General features: G+C 39.4%; 1 protein-coding gene across 1 annotated transcript; it reads left to right on the top strand.

The window, feature by feature from the left end:
* The first annotated feature begins 20265 nt into the window (after nt 1-20265).
* LOC123366175 (taste receptor type 2 member 7-like) lies at nt 20266-21153 on the top strand. The gene has a single exon (XM_045009355.1). It carries the CDS (start codon nt 20266-20268, stop codon nt 21151-21153), a length of 888 nt encoding a protein of 295 aa, XP_044865290.1.
* Nucleotides 21154-23188: the final 2035 nt, after the last annotated feature.

Raw genomic sequence — 23188 nt, 5'->3', positions numbered from 1 at the left:
TACACTCTAATTTAAGGCTTCGTGTCCCAGTAATACATTTTAATGTTTTCGAGAAGGTCTCTCTATAAGTCTATAATATATAACCAAACTACTCTTATATCTAAAGTAAAGAAAGTTTTCAAAATGTTTCAGAAGCTTTATTTAAAATTAAATTAAAATGCAGATCTTATCAGTTTAGTGTGATCCTAGCCCTTGCTTTTCCTTCCTGAGTTTTCCAATGTCTGGCACGTATTTGGATACTTTAAGCTTCTGAGTGATCAGCTGATAACTGGCTGGCAGGAGGTCAGCAGTTGGAAGCCCAGATCGGCATCTGAGGTGAGTGGAGCTGATGGCTGGTAGGGCTCAGCAGGGCCGGAAGCCTGGAAGCCGGAAGCAGGGGGCCTGCGCTGGAACTCCAACCAGAAGCAAGGTGAGTGGGGCTGTGGCGGGGACCCCAGCTAGTAAGGGGCCAGCAGCCAGAACCCAGAGCAGCAGCGGGCTGAGCGGGTCAGCCCGCCCAGCTCTGGAGTTTCAGGGGTGGGCTGAGTGTCTCCACCAACACCCGCTCTGGGGTTTCAGCCGCCAGCTCCTGCCAGCTGAGGTCTCAGCCCACTGCCAGCCTGGGATTCCTTCCCGCAGGCCAGCAGTGCGAGCTGAGTGGGACCAGCAGCAGGATCCCGGCTGGCAAGGGGCCAGCAGCAGGAACACCAGAGCGGTGGCAGGCTGAGCAGCTCAGTCTCCCGCTGCTCTGGGGTTTCCACCATGAGCTCCTTCCAGCTGGGGTCTCAGCCCGCTGCCAGCCTGGGCTTCCTTCCCCCAGGCCAGCAGCGAGTGCTGAGTGGGGCTGCAGTGGTGGGGACCCCGGCTGTCAAGGGGCCAGCAGCAGGAACCCCAGAGCAGCAGCGGGCTGAGCGGCTCAGCCCGCCCCGCGTGCCATCAAAAATCAGCTCGTGTGCCACCTTTGGCACATGTGTCATAGGTTGCCGACCCTTGGGATACAGAATCCCATTCAATGGCAACAGCAATAGAGTGTGCCATGTAACATGGATGCAAAACTCTGGAATTCGATCAGAGGGGTAGCCAAGTTAGTCTGTATCCACAAAAAGAAGGAGGAGTCCAGTGGCACCTTAACATATTTATTTGGTCATAAGCTCCTGTGCGCAAAAAACCCACTTCTTCAGATGCATTGAGTGAAATGTACAGATGCAGGCATTATTATACTGACACATGAAGAGAAGGGAGTAACCTTACAAGTGGAGAACCAGTGCTGACGGGGCCAATTTAATCAGGTTGGATTTGGTCCACTCCCAATAATTGATAAGGAGGAATCAATGCCAAGAGAGGGAAAATCCTTTTGTAGTGAGCGGCCACTCCCAGTCCCTATTCAAGCCCAAATTAAGGGTGTTAAGTTTGCAAATGAATTGTAGCTCTGTAGTTTCTCTTTAAAGTCTGTTTTTGAAGTTTTTTTTGTTGAAGGATGGCTACTTTCAAATCTATTATTGAATGTCCAGGGAGACTGAAGTGTTCTCATACTGGCTTTTGTATGTTACCATTCCTGATGTCTGATTTGTGTCTATTTATTCTTTTATGTAGAGACTGTCCAGTTTGGCCAATGTAGATGGCAGAGGGGCATTGCTGGCACATGATGGCATATGTGCAGGTGAATGAGCACTGATGATGAGGCTCATATAATTGGGTCCTCTAATGGTGTCGCTAGAGTAGATATGGGGACAGAGTAGGCAACAGGATTTGTTATAGGGATAGGTTCCTGGGTTAGTGTTTCTGTGGTGTGGGGTGTAGTTGCTGGTGAGTATTTGCTTCAGGTTGGGGGGCTGTCGGTAAGTGAGGACTGGCCTGACTCCCAAGGTCTGTGAGAGTGAGGGATCATTTTCCAGGCTAGGTTGTGGATCATTGATTATGTGCTCTAGAGGTTTTAGCTGGGGGCTGTATGTGATAGCCAGTGACATATTGTTATTTTCCTTATTGGGCCTGTCCTGTAGTAGGTGACTTCTGGGTCCCATCTCGTTCTGTCAATCTGTTTCCTCACTTCCCCAGGTGGGTATTGTAGTTTTAAGAATGTTTGATAAAGATCTTCTAGATTGCAGAAAATTCGGTTGTAGACAATGGACCGTGCGATGTGTCCTGCATGGAATGCATGTAGGTAAGTATAGCGGTCAGTAGATTTCTGGTACAGGGTTGTGTTTATGTAACCATCACTTATATGCACTGTAGTGTCCAGGAAGTGGATCTCTTGTGTAGACTGGTCCAGGCTGAGTTTGATGGTGGGGTGGAAATTGTAGAAATCCAGGTGGAATTCTTCAACAGATTGGAATTCTGGAATCCTAGAATTTCAGAATACTGTCAAAGATCTCCTGTTTCATGGGGGGAAAAACTGTTTAGTGACATCACAGATGAATCCTTATATTCTTTAAAAGATTCAAGGATAGTGCTTCATTCACTCAGGATTTACACTGCTGCAAATTAAAAAAAAACAAAAAACAGTAGGTCACATTCAGGAAGAGAAGAAAGGATTGGATCATCAAGAAAAACTACCTCTAGGAGTCCAGAATGTATAGGGAAAAAGTGAGAACTGCCAAAGCCAAGCACATTTGGTCCTTTGGTAGGTTAACGTGAGGGGGAAAGGAGTCCAGGAGAGCTGGCTGTATTTTAAAGAACCCATATTGAGAGTGCAAGAACAAACTATTGTGATGTAGAGAAAGAATAATAAATATGGTAGGCAACCACCTTAGTTTAACAGAGAAAACTTCAGTGTTTTTAAACACAAAAAGGAAGCTTACAAGAAATGGAAACTTGAACAGATGACTGTGGAAGAGTATAAAAATATTGCTTGAGCATGCAGGGGTGTAATCAGGAAGGCCAAAGCACAACTGGAGTTGCAGCTAGCAAGGGATGTGAAGGGTAACAATGGATGTTGCTGCAATGGTTGTTGTCAGACAACTGCTTCTTCTACTAAGAACTCTTTTCTTTTTCAGAAGCCCAAAATGGAGTTTTGGCCAGAATAGACGATCCTCTCATTATTTTGTCCACCATTAGACCTAATTTCCAATACACCAATTTTGTTTAATTGATTCCTCCTCTTGTTTACTCATCATAATCTTGACATAATCATTGAGTGGTATCAGTAAAACCCTTTCTGTTTAAATTAATTCAGTCTGTTTCTTTCTTCCGTCTGTTCTTAAAAAATTTAACATAAGTCACTGTGGCAATTTGTGAACTTTCACTCACAATTTACAGCTGAGTCTACACTTAGGATAAATTTGTAGGCCCAATTATCATAGCAGCCATATAAAAGAATTCTCACTATTTTGTTTTTAGAATCTTTGACTTACAAGATTGTTCTTATCTGGCACCAGATTGATGGAAAAAAAATTGAGCTCATAGCTTAAAGCCTGTGAGATCTCTCTCTCTCTCTACCAGCTGAGGATGCTTCAGGCTGTCATAGTCAATTGGTCAGTGTCTTTCACCTCTTTTTCCTCCAGATGGCCTGTCCAGACAAGAGAGGGGTACTTTGCTTCAGATGTAATTTAAACATGAGAGAGAGCATAAGGTTCTCTTCCACTTGCTTTCAACTTTTATATGGGTCAGTTTTCCCTTTACTCTGCCTCAGGGGTCACCTTTGTATTTTCACAGTCTAATTACGGACCCCCAGCATGTTGGATGTAGTTCAGTGTGATCCAGTGATTTGGCAGTGGGCAATGTCTGTGTTAGGCGCTTCTCAAAAGTTCTAGTAAGGAATGATCATTTTCTTGACAAATCTGCTGGGGTCAACAGAGACAGGTACTGTGTCAGACCCATGTTGTAGAACGTGGTAACAGACTTTCGTCTAAGGCAATGAACATGAGGCCCACATTTGCTTTGTGAAATATAAAGACTGTAAGCTAGTTATTCACACTCTCCCCCATTTACATTCATTAAACCCATGACAATTACTTAGAAAAGACATTAGAGAAATGACTCTGAGGGCCTAGATACAAGATTATAGCTAACTCCAGTGCCCTTTAACCTGAAGACATAAAACTACTTTAGCATTTCTTGTTAAACTGACTTCATTCAGCACTGAACAATTCAATGTTTCCAGGCCTGACATGAATTGTGGCTCATGTTCCTTACACCAGTCTGTTGTATTATACCCAACTTTTGGATCCCATATGCTTCCAACCAGATGGGTCCCGATACTGTCTCTAGTTATGGCCTCTTAGGTACAATTACAGGTGAAGATTCCCTGTTTGGCCTCTTTCTGTGGGGAGATCTCACAGTCCAATTGCCCTATCCTCGGAAACCAATGCTGACACTCCAAAGACTTCCCAGCAATTTATGCATATTCCTTCCTCTCCCCACCTGCCAAGTCCCACTTGGCTGTGGTTGCTGTGTAATTCAATATTCAGGGACACATAGCAACTACAGTAAGGAACAGCACAGGAGATTTACACTCTTAGCACAGGAGATTTACAGATCTATGCAAAACAAAGCCAGAGTCCTCATTGCACCTCAGAATCCTTTGAGTTTGGTCAGTGTCCTTCGAGAAGTACACCACCACCCTCTTGCCTCCATTCCTTCAGTTGGGATTTCCATTCTGGTGACTCCTTTTGGCTTATAGAAGCTCACCTTTTAAAATCCATCTCTCTCCCTCTTTAATAAGGTGCATCACTGAAGAAACTACAGCTCTTCCAATCAAGTGTTCAATCTACAGGTAATTCCACATCTCCCCAAACAGGTTTCTGTGAAGAGAGAATTTATTCAAAGACCTTGCTGTCAAAAAAAACCTATTCTTCAACTATTCAGTGGCAGAGGCCAGGATTGCTTTGCTGCACATTTCCAAGCATATGTTCCAGGGTTAGGCAAACATATGGAGGTTCTAATCCACTGAAAGTTACAATAATGTTATCCATAAAACAGAAAGGAATTGATAAGTTGACACAGACATATTCTCCAAACTGTTCTGCATGTCCCAAATTACCTGGTCCAAAGACCATACTTAGTAGACTGGTCTCTTTGTTTTTTTAAATTTTAACTCACTATTTCAAAATTTTTCATAAACAGTGTCACCATTTTTCAACCATCTCTAATGTTCACTGCCTCAGGTTATTCCAGGGCTAGATGTCAAAGCTGGGTCCCTTTGAAAAGGGGATTCTCCTATTCCAGTGAGACTCAGTATTACTGTCTACCCTGTAAACTCCTCCAATTACAATCTTAAAAGTCTTAACCACAGTATTGATAATAATTTATTTTTATTATTTAAATCCTCTATACAAATCTTTTTTTCCAGGCAATGATTATGAAAAATTCTTCCCCCTCCCATAAACGTACATTTAGGTTCCCTTAACTATATTGTATCACAGTATTGTATTATCAGCCGTAACTATTCATGCTTTATGTTCAAGCTTCTTACTAAATTACCAAACAATTCACTAGTTAGATGTAACTAATTTGTATAATTAACTGTATTGTTATGTTTCAGAGTAGCAGCCTTGTTAGTCTGTATCCGCAAAAAGAACAGGAGTACTTGTGGCACCTTAAAGACTAACAAATTTATTTTAGCATGAGCTTTCGTGAGCTACAGCTCCGAAGAAGTGAGCTGTAGCGCACGAAAGCTCATGCTAAAATAAATTTGTAGTCTTTAAGGTGCCACAAGTACTCCTGTTCTTTGTATTGTTATGTTACTTTGAAAAAATATATGGATCAAGCATAAACTTTTTAGTATGACTGGGTGAATTTCAAAGGGCTGAAACTAAGCTTCCTTCTTTGAGTGAAGTTTAGTCCTGAAAAATTGCCAGTATTATCCTCAGGTAGGTAGAGACTCAAGTACTCAGATTTCTGCACTCAGTTGAATTGTGGGCACAAACAGTCTCTGAAAAAAAGCAGGATATCCTTTTTTAAAATGTGGCCCCTAGAGCTGTTATTTCAATGATTCAACTTGTTTTCTCTGTGTCCGACAGTCTAACAATTTCATGCTTGTTTTTCCATTGCAGCTTTTCACTACAGGTCAGATGATGACACTGTTACTCATTAAAAGAGCTATAGTCATTTTCAGGCAGATTCTAACTAAGCCTTATCACCCAGATAAATGTTCTTGATGCTTGGGGACAGTCAGCTGCAATTGACTGGCCTTTTTTATTAAATTCAATAGGCAGTCCTATGACTGTCCTTTCTTTTACAAGGGATGCATGGACCAATCCATGCATAGGTTACGGTTTGCACATCATCTCATTTCTATCAATGGCTGGTTTATTTATTTATAAACAGAAATGTCATTTAACAGTGGAGACCAAAATTCAAGCCTGGCCAAATCCATCATATGACAAATAATGTGGTGATCTCATCAAATGAGAAGCCTCTTCTTAAAAATATAGCAATTCTTCTGCAGAAAAGGACTCATGTCCATTAGAACAGTTTGAATGGGAATTGGTGGGGAATGTGCAAGTGATGTCCTTGGAATGTGCCAGTGGCTTTGGGTACTATAACAAGAAGAAAGATTCCAAATGGATAATAGACTGGAGAATATGGGAACAAAGGGTAAAATCAAAGATTTTTTCCACTACTGCGCTTTACAAAGGTAGTGAACATTCTTGATCCAGAAGGACAGTAATTGATATTATGAAGTAACCTCTCTGAAACAGCAATTGGTAGAATGCAGAATTTTTGCTGATCCCAGTTTTAATTTGGGGTTGCCCAGAATCAAGATAATGGAGTGCACAGAAGGGTAGACAGCAGCTATAGATGTACACACCATAATTTTCAATTCATCATTGAAATAGGATAGGTTTCCTATTGAGAATGTTGAAGCCACATAAGAAATATTGTAGATGATGAAAAAGGACACCACAGATTTAAGAGCACAAACATGAGCATCCGTGCTGGGGTTCCTGAAACTTGGATTAAAGTCTGAATTAAGGTTCATTTTCCTGATGTGTCTCCAAAGGGATATGATTAACAGAACAGATGAAGCAATAAATACAATAAGAGGGGAAATAGATCCTACGCTGTGTATCAGAAAAGTGAACTACATAAGGTTATTTGTATTGTCTGATATTGTGCCATTTGTTGATATACAATCTATGGAGTTGTGAGAAAATACCCAGTAGGAATAATTGAACAATGTAAAAGCAATGGTCATAACCAAGCAGTACAGCACAGAGCCCAAAAGTAGCCATGGCACCAGTTTGGAAATTTTCAGTTTTAACCAGCTGAAGAGGCACTGGTTGAAAGTGGCAATCTTCACACAGTAGAATACTGAAAGGCAGCTTGCAAAACAAAGACTCACTAGGTTTATGAACAACCAGATAATTATATAAAGCTGAGCTGTTTGAAATCTAACAAAGAGATCTGGATATATCTTAAATAAGAAACAGTCTAATGTCATGAATACTTGTAGGCAAAATCTGGAGAAGGCCAGACTGGTTATGATCTTATCATAGGAAGTCAGTGTTCTGCTTTTGACCCAGTCGATACAATTAAAGGCAACAATATATCCATTTGTAACAACTCCCGCTGAGAATTCTATTGCTGAGATGATCATATAAAAAATAACAACAGGAGCTAAAGACTTTTTCATCCTTAATTCTTAGTTTGTAGCTCACTTCTCCAGACTTTCCAGAAGGCTTGGTTTAGAAGACTGTTCTTCTCTGGCTCGTGGATATACAAAGCTTAGTCCTTTTCGTATAGGTTCAAAAGCAGGATGAAAATTGAGTTTCACCTGTTGTTCATATATAGCCAAGTCATATCCTGAAGATTCAAATCTGGCATCTATCCTGTTATAAATAACTAGTTCATGGAAAAAAGTTATTTGCATGTCCCTTCCCAAAATGCCCTGTTAGTGACTAATCAAATTATTATTTTAATAAACTGAAAATATAACCATTTATTTGAATATAGTAGGTGCTTTCTAAAATAAGTATGAGGTAAAACTTGAATGGTGCATTGGCCTTAGTTAGCCCTCGGCACAAGAAAAAATATTATATACATATGGCAATGGTCAGTGGAAACAATTTCTATTTGCCTCTCCTTGTTCTTGGAAATGACTGGACTATGGGTAGACACCAGCAATGGAACATTTCATCCTGAAAAATTAGAATTTGGTAAAGTTATATGCAACTAGTAACAGGGTCTTATATTAAAATGAATCCTGCCTATTAGAATAGAAGAGCCTTCCCCTTGAATTCAGTGCTCAGTATAGTCCAGGACTTGACACATAGCTTTTATTTTTAACTAACACTTAGCTACAAGAAATGCTTGATGATTGAATGTCTTTCTTTGGCTGATGCAATGTATCTTAAAGCCAATACCATGGATTCTTCCCTACCAAATATATTTGTTGTCATTAGTGATGAACAAATCAACTAGTCCAGGAGGAGAACTGGCTCAAGCAGCCACCCAAATCTTGAATAAAACCCAAATCTTTGAAAGTTTTAAGAGTTTTTTATGTCTCTTTCACCGCCCTGCAACTAAGTAGATTTGTTAATCTCTCCTGGGATACCTTTCAATTAGATTAATTCCAGCATTTATTTGGGATTAAAACGGCAAGTGGTAATGTCTTAATTTTTAAAATTACACTAAATAAAGAAGAGCCATAATGATAATGCATGCTGAGGTATTTCTAAGCATGTTGACAGGAAGTGTTCCCCAATAATCAATTGGAGGTGAAGGGTGAGAGTTTGCTAATGCCTGGAGTGTCTGAGTGTCTGGGGAGGCAAGGGGGAAGAAACAGTTCAAACTCAGCCAGGACTCCTTAATTTCCTTAGAATAAAACTGGAAGCAGTTTAAGGGAGAGGAAGACAACAGCTGGGAGTAGATAGACAGCCAAGTTCTGCTCTAAGTGGAAAGGCTTTGCCCATAATTTGTGTTGTTTTGTTGTTGCTTATGGAACAAAAGGAATTTAAAGATTTCATTATGTTGTCCTTCTGGAGCATAAGAGACTCAAGGACTGATTTAAAATAGGAGTTAAAGTAAGGGAGAGAAGGATATAGTTTAGCTCCCCTTGGTTTGGATAAGTCGATACTCCTCTTTGATTAGTACAGTGAATCTGCTCAGTCTATTTTGACCACTGTTCCAAGATACTGATTATGTTATTTCTGGAGCCAGACAAGGATCAATGCACTTTATTTTTCCACCTTCTGATGCAGAACAGGAATCAAAAGTTATGTTTGCTTTTTCATATAGGCTGTCTGAGGGTTCTTTGTTTCCTTTTAAAGTAGAGGATCCACCTAATCTATTTTTCTGCTTGCATGGGTGTTAGACTTTCTTTTTTAAAAAAACAGGTCAGGAATTGTGGCTGGACTCTGGGGTCTTCCCTCAGAAGCAATGAATGTACTAGATGTGTGGAAAACGAAACTATGCCAAGACAGAAGGGAAGACCAATCCCCACTGCTACTTCAGCAAATGGGCAGAGATTAGAACTCCAAGTTTCAAGGCAATTGCATTCTCCCTCTTTGCCACTGTTCTTTACATGCTTTTTGTTGTATTGATCTCCTTTTTACTAAACCTGCAAACAGCAAACACACCAAGTGGGATCTCATTAGAACTGCTTGAAATTTTTTTGAGGGATCTGTCATTTTATTACACAATGGTGACAAATGGGCTTGCAAGACAAAAAAAATCAGTGCAGGAATTCCAAAGATGTTAATAAAATCAGGCCCCTTTCTGCACATTTGCCTGAATATCTTGTGAAAATTATCTAAACAGATCTATGATTTCAATTGACCATTGCTATAACTAGTATATGTGTATAATATTAGCTAGTGCATTGCCACAGCTCACTATGTACCACTAAGGTTCTACTTAATCCTTATTTTGGAAAGCATATTGCATATTCAAATAAAGGATTATGTTTTAAATTTATTTAAATAATAATTTGATTAGTCACTAACAGGGCATTCTGGGAAGGGACATGCAAATATCTTTTCCATGAACTAGACATGTAGTAATAGGATAGTTGCCAGATTTGAATCTTCATGAAGTGGCCTGGCTATATATGAACAGGTGAAACTCAATTTGATCTTGTACTAAAAGGACTAATTTTGTATATCCATGAGCCAGACATGAGCAGTCTTCTAAACCAAGTCTTCTGAACTGATGTCTTCTAAACCAAATCCTGAAAAGTCAGGAGTAGTGAGCTACAAACTAAGAATTAAGGATGAAAAAATCTTTAGCTCCTGCTGTTATTTTTTATCTGATCATCTCAGTAATGGAATTATCAGCAGGAGTTGTTGCAAATGGATATATTGTTGCCTTAAATTGTATCGACTGGGTCAAAAGCAGAAAACTGACATCCTATGATAAGATAATAACCAGTCTGGCCTTCTCCAGATTTTGCCTACAACTCTTTGTGTCATCAGACAATTTCTTATATAAATTATATCCAGATTTATTTCATATGAATGAAATATCAAGACCTTATGGAGTTATTTGGATGTTTATAAATCAAGTGAGTCTCTGTTTTGCAAGCTGCCTTTCTGTGTTCTACTGTGTGAAGATTGCCACTTTCAACCAGTCTCTCTTCAGCTGGTTAAAACTGAGACTCTCCAAACTGGTGCCATGGCTGCTTTTGGGCTCTGTGCTGTACTGCTTGGTTACCACAGTTGCTTTTACATTGTTCACGTATTCCTCTTTTGTATCTTCCCACAATTCCACAGATTGGCTATCAAGAAATGTCACGATTTCAGACAACAACAAGAACCATGAAGTGTTCACTTTTCTGATACATGGCATAGGATCTATGTCCCCCATTATTCTATTTATTACTTCATCTGCTTTGTTAATCATATCCCTTTGGAGACACATCAGGAAAATGAGCCTTAATTCAGACCTTAATCTGAGTTTCAGGAACCCCACTGTGGATGCCCATGTGCGTGCACTTAAATCTGTGGTGTCCTTTTTCATCCTCTACAATATTTATTATATGGCTTTAACATTATCAATTGGAACACTAGCCTATGTCAGTGATGAATGGAGAATTACAGTGTGTACAATTATAGTTGCTGCTTATCCTTCTCTACACTCCATTGTCTTGATTCTGGGCAACCCCAAATTAAAACTGGCCTCAGCAAGGATTCTGCATTCTGCCAATTGCTGATTGAGTGGTTAATTCATAGTATATATTCCTATCCTTTGAATAAGAATGTTCACTTCCCTTGTAAAGCACAGTAGTGAAAAAATGAAATTATTCTATTTCCCATGTGTTCTCCCTTTGAAATCTCTCCTGTACTGCTACAGTACACAAAGCACTGATGCTGTCCATGAAGATTACGTGCACACTCTGCACCAGTTCCAACTCAAACTCTTCCAATGCACATCACTCCTTCCCAGCTGCAGCTTTGCTATCCTTTTGAGGAGAGACTGCTCATTGTATCAGATGTTTGATGTGGATATATCATTAAAAAAAACAGGATGAGACCACCAAACTCACTTTCACATGATATGTTCAGCCAGGAATGAACTCTGGTCTTCACTGTTGATAGACATTTTTGCTTATAAGCTTCCGAATATAAAGTATAGAAAACGAAAGCATTTGACTATAAGTCTTACTCCATCTTCCATACAAAAGACAAATGACAGGGGAAAGGCACAGGGGAGCTGGTGAAAATGCAAATGGAGGATCCTTTCAAGTTGCTGATACAAAGACACCAAAAGACAGACATTTCAAGAGCTAATTCATAAAACACAACATAGACAAATGTGAGAATGAGACCTACAAAATGTGGCTATTCAGTCATGTGTCAAATCATATGGTGTATTTTAAAGTTGATATTCACCACAGACCATTAGATTGTAAATAATATGTTATCATAACCACCTCAGTGAAAATCCTTAAGCCAAGCCTGAGCCTGAGTAGCCAGAGCAAGCACTGGACAGATGCATGGGAGGAAAGCAGAGGAGGCATCTTTACCTCCAACCCTACAGTGAATGTTTCAGCCCTATAGTGAGTGTAATTGATGTGCTGGAATTAACAACAACAGAGGATTGCTCTGACCTGTGGTACTCCAAGCAGATTTTCTGATTGGCTGATAATTGCCTAAACATTTTGAAACATCTGGAAACAAAAAGTTGGCATGGTAAGATCTAATGACTAGGTTTGAAAAATAAACCAACCATTGCTAGAAAGGTGCGAAGCATGACTGTGTATGGATTTGTGAGAGAAAAGAGTCAGTTACAGCTTGCTGTCCTCAAGCACCTAGAACAGTTATCTGGGTGATAACGCTTAGTTAAAATCTGGCCCAAAATGACTATAGCTTCTTTCTTTTAAAAAGTAACTGTGTCATCCTCTTACCTGCAGTAAAAGGCTGCAATGGAATAACAAGCATGAAACTGTTAGAGTGTCGGATATAGAGAAAACTACTTGAATCATTGAAATAACAGTTGTAGGGGCCACATTTTCAAAAGGATATTCTCCTTTTTTTGAGAGACTGTTTGTGCCCACAATTCAATTGAGTGCACAATCTGAGTACTTGCATCTTTTCCGACTTGAGGATACAAGTGGCAATTTTTCAGGAGCAAACTTCACTCAAAGAAGGAAACTCAGTCTCGGCTCTTTGAAATTCACTGTCATACTAAAAACTCTCTGTTTGATCCATATATTTTTTCAAAGTAAAATATGTATACAGTTAGTTATATAAATCGTCTGCTAGTTGCATCTAATTGGTGAATTGCTTGGTAATTTAGTAAGACTCTTGAACATAAAGCATGAATAGTTAGGGTTGATAATTCGGTGATATAATATAGTTAAGGGAATGTACATTTATGGTGGGGGGAAGGATTGGCCATGATCATTGCCTGGAAAAATGATTTCTATAGAGGATTTAAATAAAAATGAATTATTGTCAATTCTGTGGTTAAGACTTGTAAGATTGTAATTGGAGGAGTTTGTAGGGTAGACAGTAATCCGGGGTCCAACTGGAAAAGGAGAAACCCTTTTTGAAAGGGATCCAGCATTGGCATCTAGCCCTGGAATGACCTGAGGCAATGAACATTAGAGATGCTTGAAAAATGGTGACACAGTTTGTGAGAACTTTTTGCAATAGTTAGTTAAAATTTAAACAAACAAAGATACCAGTCTACTAAATATGGTCTTTTCTGAGGTTCGGATCAGGGTAAATTGGAACGTGTGTGAAAGTTTGGAGAATATGTCTGTGTCAACATATGGATTCCTTTCTGCTTAATGAATAACACTATTGTAACTTTCAGTGGATTAGAAGCTTCATATGGTAGCATATGGCACACCATGAAGAGTTATAACTGGAAATGTGCAGCAAAGCAATCCAGGGGTCATTAGCACTGAATAATTCTCAACTTCTGGAAGAATAGATTTCTGACAGCTGGTTCTTTGAAAAGACTGTCTTTTCACAGAAACCTGTTTGGGTAGAACAGAATTCTCCATAGACTGAGCACTGGAGAGCTATAGTTTCTCCAGTGGACAACCTAACTTTTTTTCCCCTCTTTTTTGCCTCTGTCTGTGTCTCTGCTTTTGTCTGTTCTCAGTTTCTGTGTCTTCTCTGCACCATTCCCTTGCCCATGAGGACAAACCTGGTCATAATACCCAGTGGAACCCTCACATGCACATGGTGCTAATTTCTGGACAGATTCTATTAGGCTTCATTTTTGCTGTGGGGCCCCTTAAGTGAAGGGCACGTTCACACAATATTCTGAATCAGGCTTTAACTCAGTCCACAAAGTTTCACCCAAGTCATAACAATACCAAACCAACACATCCCGAATTTCTAATAGCAAGCCATTGAGCAAATATAGGAATCATAGAATCATAGGAGTGGAAGGGAGTGCACACGGTGGATAAGGGATACTGCATTCCCAACAATGCATTGCTCTTCTTCTTGGTCATTTCCCCTGGTATCTCCAGGTCTCTGTCAGCTCTGGCTTTGCTTCCCCAATTCTCTCTCTGTTCCCAAACCAGAATCTGTTGCATCACTATGAATTAGCTTGAAAGCTAATCTCCCGCTGCTATATTTACATTTCTTTTAATAATACTGATGGCTGTGATTTCATTTATTAGGTTTATAATTGGTAGGGCTGGGTGAATTATTTGCAGCAAAGAATTTGTTCAGCAAACTTCACTTTATTCTGTTCCAGAATTGTCTGCCAGCAGATTACAGTTTTTTCAATGTTTTGGTTATTCAAAATTATTGTTAAAAGTGTTTTTATTTATTCCAATTTAAATAATAAAAAGCCATGTCTACAAGATTCAAGAGTAGTTCTTCATTCACTTAGGATTTACACTGCTGCAAATAAAACAAAACTCAGTAGATCACAGACAGGAATAGAAGAAGGGATTGGATCCTTAAAGAAAGCTGCCCCTTGGAGGGCAGAAAGTATATGGGAAAAGTGAGAACTGCCAAAGGCCAATCACATTTGGACCTTGCAAAGGAAATTATAACCAACTGTAAAACATTCTTTAGCCAAAAGGAAAGAAGTGAAATCACTAAGTACAGATGACAGGATAGAAATGAAAGGTAAACTAGGCATGGCCCAACACCTAAATGAATGCTTCGCCTTAGTTTCTAATAAGGATAATGAGGAGCTTGGAGCAGTGGCAGAGTGACTAATGGGAACAATGATATGGAAGTAGAAATTACCACCTCCGAGGTAGAAACCAAGCTCAAACATCTTAATTGAGGGGCCCAGATAATCTCCATCCAAGAATATAAAGGGAACTGGAACATGAAATTGCAAGGCCTATAGCAAAAATTATTAATGAATTTGTAAACTTGAGGGTCGTATACTAAGACTGGAGAATTGCAAATATAGTACCTATATTTAAGAAAAGGTGTGTGGGGCGGGGAGGGGATAATCCAGGAAACTAAAGGCCTGCTGGAACAAATTTTTAAAGAGCGAGAAATTAAAGACAGAGGGAAATGGTAATTGGGATAAAATGCAACAGTTGTACAATAGATAGATCATGCCAGATCACCCTGATCTCTTTCTTTGAGAAGGTAACTGATTTTCTAGACAAAGGAAATGAAGAAGATTTAATCTACCCATTTTTCAGTAAAGCATTTGATGCAGTTCCACAAGGGAAATTATAAATTGAAGCGGAGAAGATGGGGATTAATATGAGCATTGAAAAGTGGGTAAGGAACTGGTTTAATGGGAAACTATAATAGGTCATTCTGAAGGATTGGTCTGGAAGCTATTAGCCGAATTCCTCAAGAATCAGTCTTGAGACCAATATTATTTAACATTTTCATTAATGACATTGGCACAAAAAGTAGGAATGTGCTAACAAAATTTGCAGGTGACAAAAAGTAGGGAGCTATTGTCAATATGGAGGGGGACTGGAATATCATACAAGAAGATTTGGAATACCTTAAAAACTGGAATAATAGAAATAGGATGAAATTTAATAGTGCTATGTGCAAGGTCATTAATTTAGGGACTAACAACAGCATATTTTCCTGTAATCTGGGGATTTACCAGTTGGAAATGATAGAGGAGGAGAAAGATGTGGATGTAGATGGTGAATCATAGTATGAGCTGCCACTGTGATGTGGCCATGAAAAAGGTTAATGCAATCCTAAAATGCATTAAGTGAGGTATTTCCAGTTGAGACTGGGAAGTTCTATTACAATTGTACAAAAGGTACTAGTGAGTCCTCATAACTGGAATATAATATGAAGTTATGGTCTCCTATGTTTAAGAAAGATTAACTCAAACTGGAACAAGTGCAGAGAAGGGTTACTAGGATAATCAGAGGCATGGAGAACCTACCTTACAAGAGCAGACTTAAGGACCTTGGCTAGTTTATAGTAACCACATGAAGGGTGAGGGGTGATATGATTGATTTCTACAGATACATCAGAGGGAGGAAAAGGAGAAATTTAAGTTAAGGGCTCATCTTGGTACAAGAGTAAATGGTTATAAATGGGACATAAACAACTTTAGGCTTGAAATTAGAGGAAACTTTCTAACCGTCAAAGAAGTGAAGTTCTGGAACAACCTTCCAGGGAGAATAGTGGGTGAAAAAAGCTAACTTGTTTCAAGACTGAGCTTGATAAATTTATAGAGAAGATGTTTTGATGATATTTCCTACAATGACATCCACAACTGCTATTAGCTGATATCTCCAACAGCTGGTGCTAGGCACTAGATGGAGAGGGCTCTGAGTTACTGCCAAGAATTCTTTCTTACCCACATAATCAGAGTCTAACTGATCATTATGTTTGGGGTTGGGAAGGTATTTTCTCCCAGTCAGATTGGCAGGGATCCTGTTTTGGATTTTTTCCTCCTTTCTCTGAATCAGAGGGCACAGAATGAATGGTGGATTCTCTGTAACTTGAAGTATTTAAAATAAGGTAGAGGACATCAGTAACTCAGCAAGGAGGTTATGGGTCTTTTTCAGAAGTGTGTGGTTGAGGTTCTGTGGGTGGCAATGTGCAGGATATCAAACTAGAGAATCACAATAGTCTCTTCTGGCCTTAAAATCTATGAATCTATCATTTCTATGACGTTTCCTTACCAGATCTGTTCAATAAGTCTATAGCTAAATCCCAAAAGGCGCTGAGTACCTGCAACTGTAGAATGTCTCCACAGCAACACAAACTGCTGGGAGCACATCAGTCCTGTCTTCTGTTCTCTGTGATGGTTTCCCATAGAATCTCAATTCATGGTCCTTGCCATCTCCATGACAATTCAGATCCCTGCCAAATTTCAAGTCCCTGCTTTAAAGCAAGGTGGTACTAGAGTTTTCAAAGAAAAGGTTGCCACATTTTTTTAATATGGGCACAACAATTTCTATTTGCCTTCCCTTGTTCTTGGAAATGACTGGACCTTTCTATGGGTAGACACCAGCAATGGAACATTTCATCCTGAAAAGTTAGAATTTGGTAAAGTTATATGCAACTGGTAACAGGGTCTTATATTAAAATGAATCCTGCCTATTAGAATAGAAGAGCCTTCCCCTTGAATTCAGTGCTCAGTATAGTCCAGGACTTGATACATAGCTTTTATTTTTAACTAACACTTAGCTACAAGAAATGCTTGATGATTGAATGTCTTTCTTTGGCTGATGCAATTTATCTTAAAGCCAATACCATACTAGAATCCTTCCCAACCAAACATATTACTTGTCATTAGTGATGGACAAATCAACTAGTCCAGGAGGAGAACTGGCTCAAGCAGCCACCCAAATCTTGAATAAAACCCAAATCTTTGTAAGTTTTAAGAGTTTTTTATGTCTCTTTCACCGCCCTGCAACTAAGTAGATTTGTTAATCTCTCCTGGGATACCTTTCAATTAGATTAATTCCAGCATTTATTTGGGATTAAAACGGCAAGTGGTAATGTCTTAATTTTTAAAATTACACTAAATAAAGAAGAGCCATAATGATAATGCATGCTGAGGTATTTCTGACTGTGAGCATGTTGACAGGAAGTGTTCCCCAATAATCAATTGGAGGTGAAGAGTGAGAGTTTGCTAATGCCTGGAGTGTCTGAGTGTCTGGGGAGGCAAGGGGGAAGAAACAGTTCAAACTCAGCCAGGACTCCTTAATTTCCTTAGAATAAAACTGGAAGCAGTTTAAGGGAGAGGAAGACAACAGCTGGGAGTAGATAGACAGCCAAGTTCTGCTCTAAGTGGAAAGGCTTTGCCCATAATTTGTGTTGTTTTGTTGTAGCTTATGGAACAAAAAGGAATTTAAAGATTTCATTATGTTGTCCTTCTGGAGCATAAGAGACTCAAGGACTGATTTAAAATAGGAGTTAAAGTAAGGGAGAGAAGGATATAGTTTAGCTCCCTTTGGTTTGGATAAGTCGATACTCTTCTTTGATTAGTACAGTGAATCTGTTCAGTCTATTTTGACCACTGTTCCAAGATACTGATTATGTTATTTCTGGAGCCAGACAAGGATCAATGCACTTTATTTTTCCACCTTCTGATGCAGGACAGGAATCAAAAGTTATGTTTGCTTTTTCATATAGGCTGTCTGAGGGTTCTTTGTTTCCTTTTAAAGTAGAGGATCCACCTAATCTATTTTTCTGCTTGCATGGGTGTTAGACTTTCTTTTAAAAAAACAGGTCAGGAATTGTGGCTGGACTCTGGGGTCTTCCCTCAGGAGCAATCATAGAATCATAGAATTCAAGATCAGAAGGGACCATTATGATCATCTAGTCTGACCTCCTGCAAGATGCAGGCCACATAAGCCGATCCACCCACTCCTTTAGCAAGCGACCTCTGCCCCATGCTTCGGAGGAAGGCGAAAAACCTCCAGGGCCACTGCCAATCTGCCCTGGAGGAAAATTCCTTCCCGATCCCAAATATGGCGGTCAGCTGAACCCCGAGCATGCGGGCAAGACTCTCCAGCCATACCCTCTGGAAAAAGGTTAAGAGTATCATATCATTGACCCATTGTACTATTTACCAGTGTGGCACTTAAATGACCTATTGACTAAACCCGTTATCCTATTATACCATCTCCTCCATAAACTTATCTAGCTTAATCTTAAAGTCATGGAGGTCCTTCGCCCCCACTGTTTCCCTCGGTAGGCTGTTCCAGTATTGCACTCCCCTGATGGTTAGAAACCTTCGTCTAATTTCAAGCCTAAATTTCCTGACTGACAATTTATATCCGTTTGTCCTCTTGTCCACATTAGCACTGAGCTGAAATAATTCCTCTCCTTCCCTTGTATTTATCCCTCTGATATATTTAAAGATTGCAATCATATCTCCTCTTATCCTTCTTTTGGTTAAGGAAAACAAACCGAGCTCCTCAAGTCTCCTTTCATACGACAGGCCTTCCATTCCTCGGATCATTCTAGTGGCCCTTCTTTGTACCCGTTCCAGTATGAATTCATCCTTCTTAAACATGGGAGACCAAAACTGCACACAATACTCCAAATGAGGTCTCACCAACGCCTTATATAACGGGACTAGCACTTCCTTATCCCTACTAGAAATACCTCGCTTAATGCATCCCAAGACCGCATTAGCTTTTTTAACGGCCACATCACATTGCCTACTCATAGTCATCCTACGATCAACCAGGACTCCTAGGTCCTTCTCCTCCTCCGTTACTTCCAACTGGTGCGTCCCTAGCTTATAACTAAAATTCTTGTTAGTCATCCCTAAATGCATAACCTTACACTTCTCACTATTAAATTTCATCCTGTTACTAATACTCCAGTTTACAAGGTCATCCAAATCTCCCTGGAGGATATCCCGATCCTTTTCCGAATTGGCAATACCTCCCAACTTGGTGTCATCCGCAAACTTTATCAGCCCACTCCTACTCTTGGTTCCCAGGTCAGCAATAAATAGATTGAATAAAATCGGACCCAAAACCGAACCTTGAGGAACTCCACTGGTAACCCCCCTCCAACCCGACAGTTCCCCCTTCAGTACTACCCTCTGCAGTCTCCCCTTTAACCAGCTCCCAATGAATGGAAGGGAATGAAAAGGAAACTATGTCAAGACAGAAGGGAGACCAATCCCCACTGCTACTTCAGCAAATGGGCAGAGATTAGAACTCCAAGTTTCAAGGCAATTGCATTCTCCCTCTTTGCCACTGTTCTTTACATGCTTTTTGTTGTATTGATCTCCTTTTTACTAAACCTGCACACAGCAAACACACCAAGTGGGATCTCATCAGAACTACTTGAAATTTTTTTGAGGGATCTGTCATTTTATTACACAAATGGTGACAAATGGGCTTGCAAGACAAAAAAAATCAGTGCAGGAATTCCAAAGATGTTAATAAAATCAGGCCCCTTTCTGCACATTTGCCTGAATATCTTGTGAAAATTATCTAAACAGATCTATGATTTCAATTGACCATTGCTAAAACTAGTATATGTGTATAATATTAGCTAGTGCATTGCCACAGCTCACTATGTACCACTAAGGTTCTACTTAATCCTTATTTTGGAAAGCATATTGCATATTCAAATAAAGGATTATGTTTTAAGTTTATTTAAATAATAATTTGATTAGTCACTAACAGGGCATTCTGGGAAGAGACATGCAAATATCTTTTCCATGAACTAGACATGTAGTAATAGGATAGTTGCCAGATTTGAATCTTCATGAAATGGCCTGGCTATAAATGGACAGGTGAAACTCAATTTTCATCCTGCTTTTGATCTTGTACTAAAAGGTCTAATTTTGTATATCCATGAGCCGGACATGAGCAGTCTTCTAAACTAAGTCTTCTGACCTGATGTCTATAAACCAAATCTTCTGAAAAGTCAGGAGTAGTGAGCTACAAACTAAGAATTAAGGATGAAAAAATCTTTAGCTCCTGCTGTTATTTTTTATCTGATCATCTCAGCAATGGAATTATCAGCAGGAGTTGTTGCAAATGGATATATTGTTGCCTTAAATTGTATCGACTGGGTCAAAAGCAGAAAACTGACTTCCTATGATAAGATAATAACCAGTCTGGCCTTCTCCAGATTTTGCCTACAACTCTTTGTGTCATCAGACAATTTCTTATATAAATTATATCCAGATTTCTTTCATATGAATGAAATATCAAGACCTTATGGAGTTATTTGGATGTTTATAAATCAAGTGAGTCTCTGTTTTGCAAGCTGCCTTTCTGTGTTCTACTGTGTGAAGATTGCCACTTTCAACCAGTCCCTTTTCAGCTGGTTAAAACTGAGACTCTCCAAACTGGTGCCATGGTTGCTTTTGGGCTCTGTGCTGTACTGCTTGGTTACCACAGTTGCTTTTACAGTGTTCACGTATGACTCTTTTGTATCTTCCCACAATTCCACAGATTGGCTATCAAGAAATGACACGATTTCAGACAACAACAAGAACCAGGCAGTGTTCACTTTTCTGATACATGGCATAGGATCTATGTCCCCCATTATTCTATTTATTACTTCATCTGCTTTGTTAATCATATCCCTTTGGAGACACATCAGGAAAATGAGCCTTAATTCAGACCTTAATCTGAGTTTCAGGAACCCCACTGTGGATGCTCATGTGCGTGCACTTAAATCTGTGGTGTCCTTTTTCATCCTCTACAATATTTATTATATGGCTTTAACATTATCAATTGGAACACTAGCCTATGTCAGTGATGAATGGAGAATTATAGTGTCTACAATTATAATTGGCGCCTATCCTTCTCTACACTCCATTGTCTTGATTCTGGGCAACCCCAAATTAAAACTGGCCTCAGCAAGGATTCTGCATTCTGCCAATTGCTGATTGAGTGGTTAATTCATAGTATATATTCCTATCCTTTGAATAAGAATGTTCACTTCCCTTGTAAAGCACAGTAGTGAAAAAAATGAAATTATTCTATTTCCCATGTGTTCTCCCTTTGAAATCTCTCCTGTACTGCTATAGTACACAAAGCACTGATGCTGTCCATGAAGATTACGTGCACACTCTGCACCAATTCCAACTCAAACTCTTCGAATGCACATCACTCCTTCCCAGCTGCAGCTTTGCTATCCTTTTGAGGAGAGACTGCTCATTGTATCAGATGTTTGATGTGGATATATCATTAAAAAAAACAGGATGAGACCACCAAACTCACTTTCACATGATATGTTCAGCCAGGAATGAACTCTGGTCTTCACTGTTGATAGACATTTTTGCTTATAAGCTTCCGAATATAAAGTATAGAAAACGAAAGCATTTGACTATAAGTCTTACTCCATCTTCCATACAAAAGACAAATGACAGGGGAAAGGCACAGGGGAGCTGGTGAAAATGCAAATGGAGGATCCTTTCAAGTTGCTGATACAAAGACACCAAAAGATAGACATTTCAAGAGCTAATTCATAAAACACAACATAGACAAATGTGAGAATGAGACCTACAAAATGTGGCTATTCAGTCATGTGTCAAATCATATGGTGTATTTTAAAGTTGATATTCACCACAGACCATTAGATTGTAAATAATATGTTATCATAACCACCTCAGTGAAAATCCTTAAGCCAAGCCTGAGCCTGAGTAGCCAGAGCAAGCACTGGACAGATGCATGGGAGGAAAGCAGAGGAGGCATCTTTACCTCCAACCCTACAGTGAATGTTTCAGCCCTATCGTGAGTGTAATTGATGTGCTGGAATTAACAACAGCAGAGGATTGCTCTGACCTGTGGTACTCCAAGCAGATTTTCTGATTGGCTGATAATTGCCTAAACATTTTGAAACATCTGGAAACAAAAAGTTGGCATGGTAAGATCTAATGACTAGGTTTGAAAAATAAACCAACCATTGCTAGAAAGGTCCGAAGCATGACTGTGTATGGATTTGTGAGAGAAAAGAGTCAGTTACAGCTTGCTGTCCTCAAGCACCTAGAACAGTTATCTGGGTGATAACGCTTAGTTAAAATCTGGCCCAAAATGACTATAGCTTCTTTCTTTTAAAAAGTAACTGTGTCATCCTCTTACCTGCAGTAAAAGGCTGCAATGGAATAACAAGCATGAAACTGTTAGAGTGTCGGATATAGAGAAAACTTCTTGAATCATTGAAATAACAGTTGTAGGGGCCACATTTTCAAAAGGATATTCTCCTTTTTTTGAGAGACTGTTTGTGCCCACAATTCAATTGAGTGCACAATCTGAGTACTTGCATCTTTTCCGACTTGAGGATACAAGTGGCAATTTTTCAGGAGCAAACTTCACTCAAAGAAGGAAACTCAGTCTCGGCTCTTTGAAATTCACTCTGTCATACTAAAAACTCTCTGCTTGATCCATATATTTTTTCAAAGTAAAATATGTATACAGTTAGTTATATAAATTGTCTGTTAGTTGCATCTAATTGGTGAATTGCTTGGTAATTTAGTAAGACTCTTGAACATAAAGCGTGAATAGTTAGGGTTGATAATACGGTGATATAATATAGTTAAGGGAATGTACATTTATGGTGGGGGGAAGGATTGGCCATGATCATTGCCTGGAAAAATGATTTCTATAGAGGATTTAAATAAAAATGAATTATTGTCAATTCTGTGGTTAAGACTTTTAAGATTGTAATTGGAGGAGTTTGTAGGGTAGACAGTAATCCTGGGTCCAACTAGAAAAGGAGAAACCCTTTTTGAAAGGCATCCAGCATTGGCATCTAACCCTGGAATGACCTGAGGCAATGAACATTAGAGATGCTTGAAAAATGGTGACACAGTTTGTGAGAACTTTTTGCAACAGTTAGTTAAAATTTAAACAAACAAAGAGACCAGTCTACTAAATATGGTGTTTTCTGAGGTTCGGATAGGGTAAATTGGAACGTGTGTG

The sequence above is a fragment of the Mauremys mutica genome, chromosome 3 (genome assembly GCF_020497125.1).
Source record: "Mauremys mutica isolate MM-2020 ecotype Southern chromosome 3, ASM2049712v1, whole genome shotgun sequence".
Lineage (NCBI taxonomy): Eukaryota > Metazoa > Chordata > Testudines > Geoemydidae > Mauremys > Mauremys mutica.
Note: the sequence above shows the minus strand (reverse complement) of the source record. Positions and strands in the feature narration are given on the sequence as shown.

Coding starts and splice junctions, on each gene's coding strand:
- LOC123366175 (XM_045009355.1), top strand. CDS start 20,266: ATGGAATTATCAGCAGGAGTTGTTGCAAATGGATATATTGTTGCCTTA.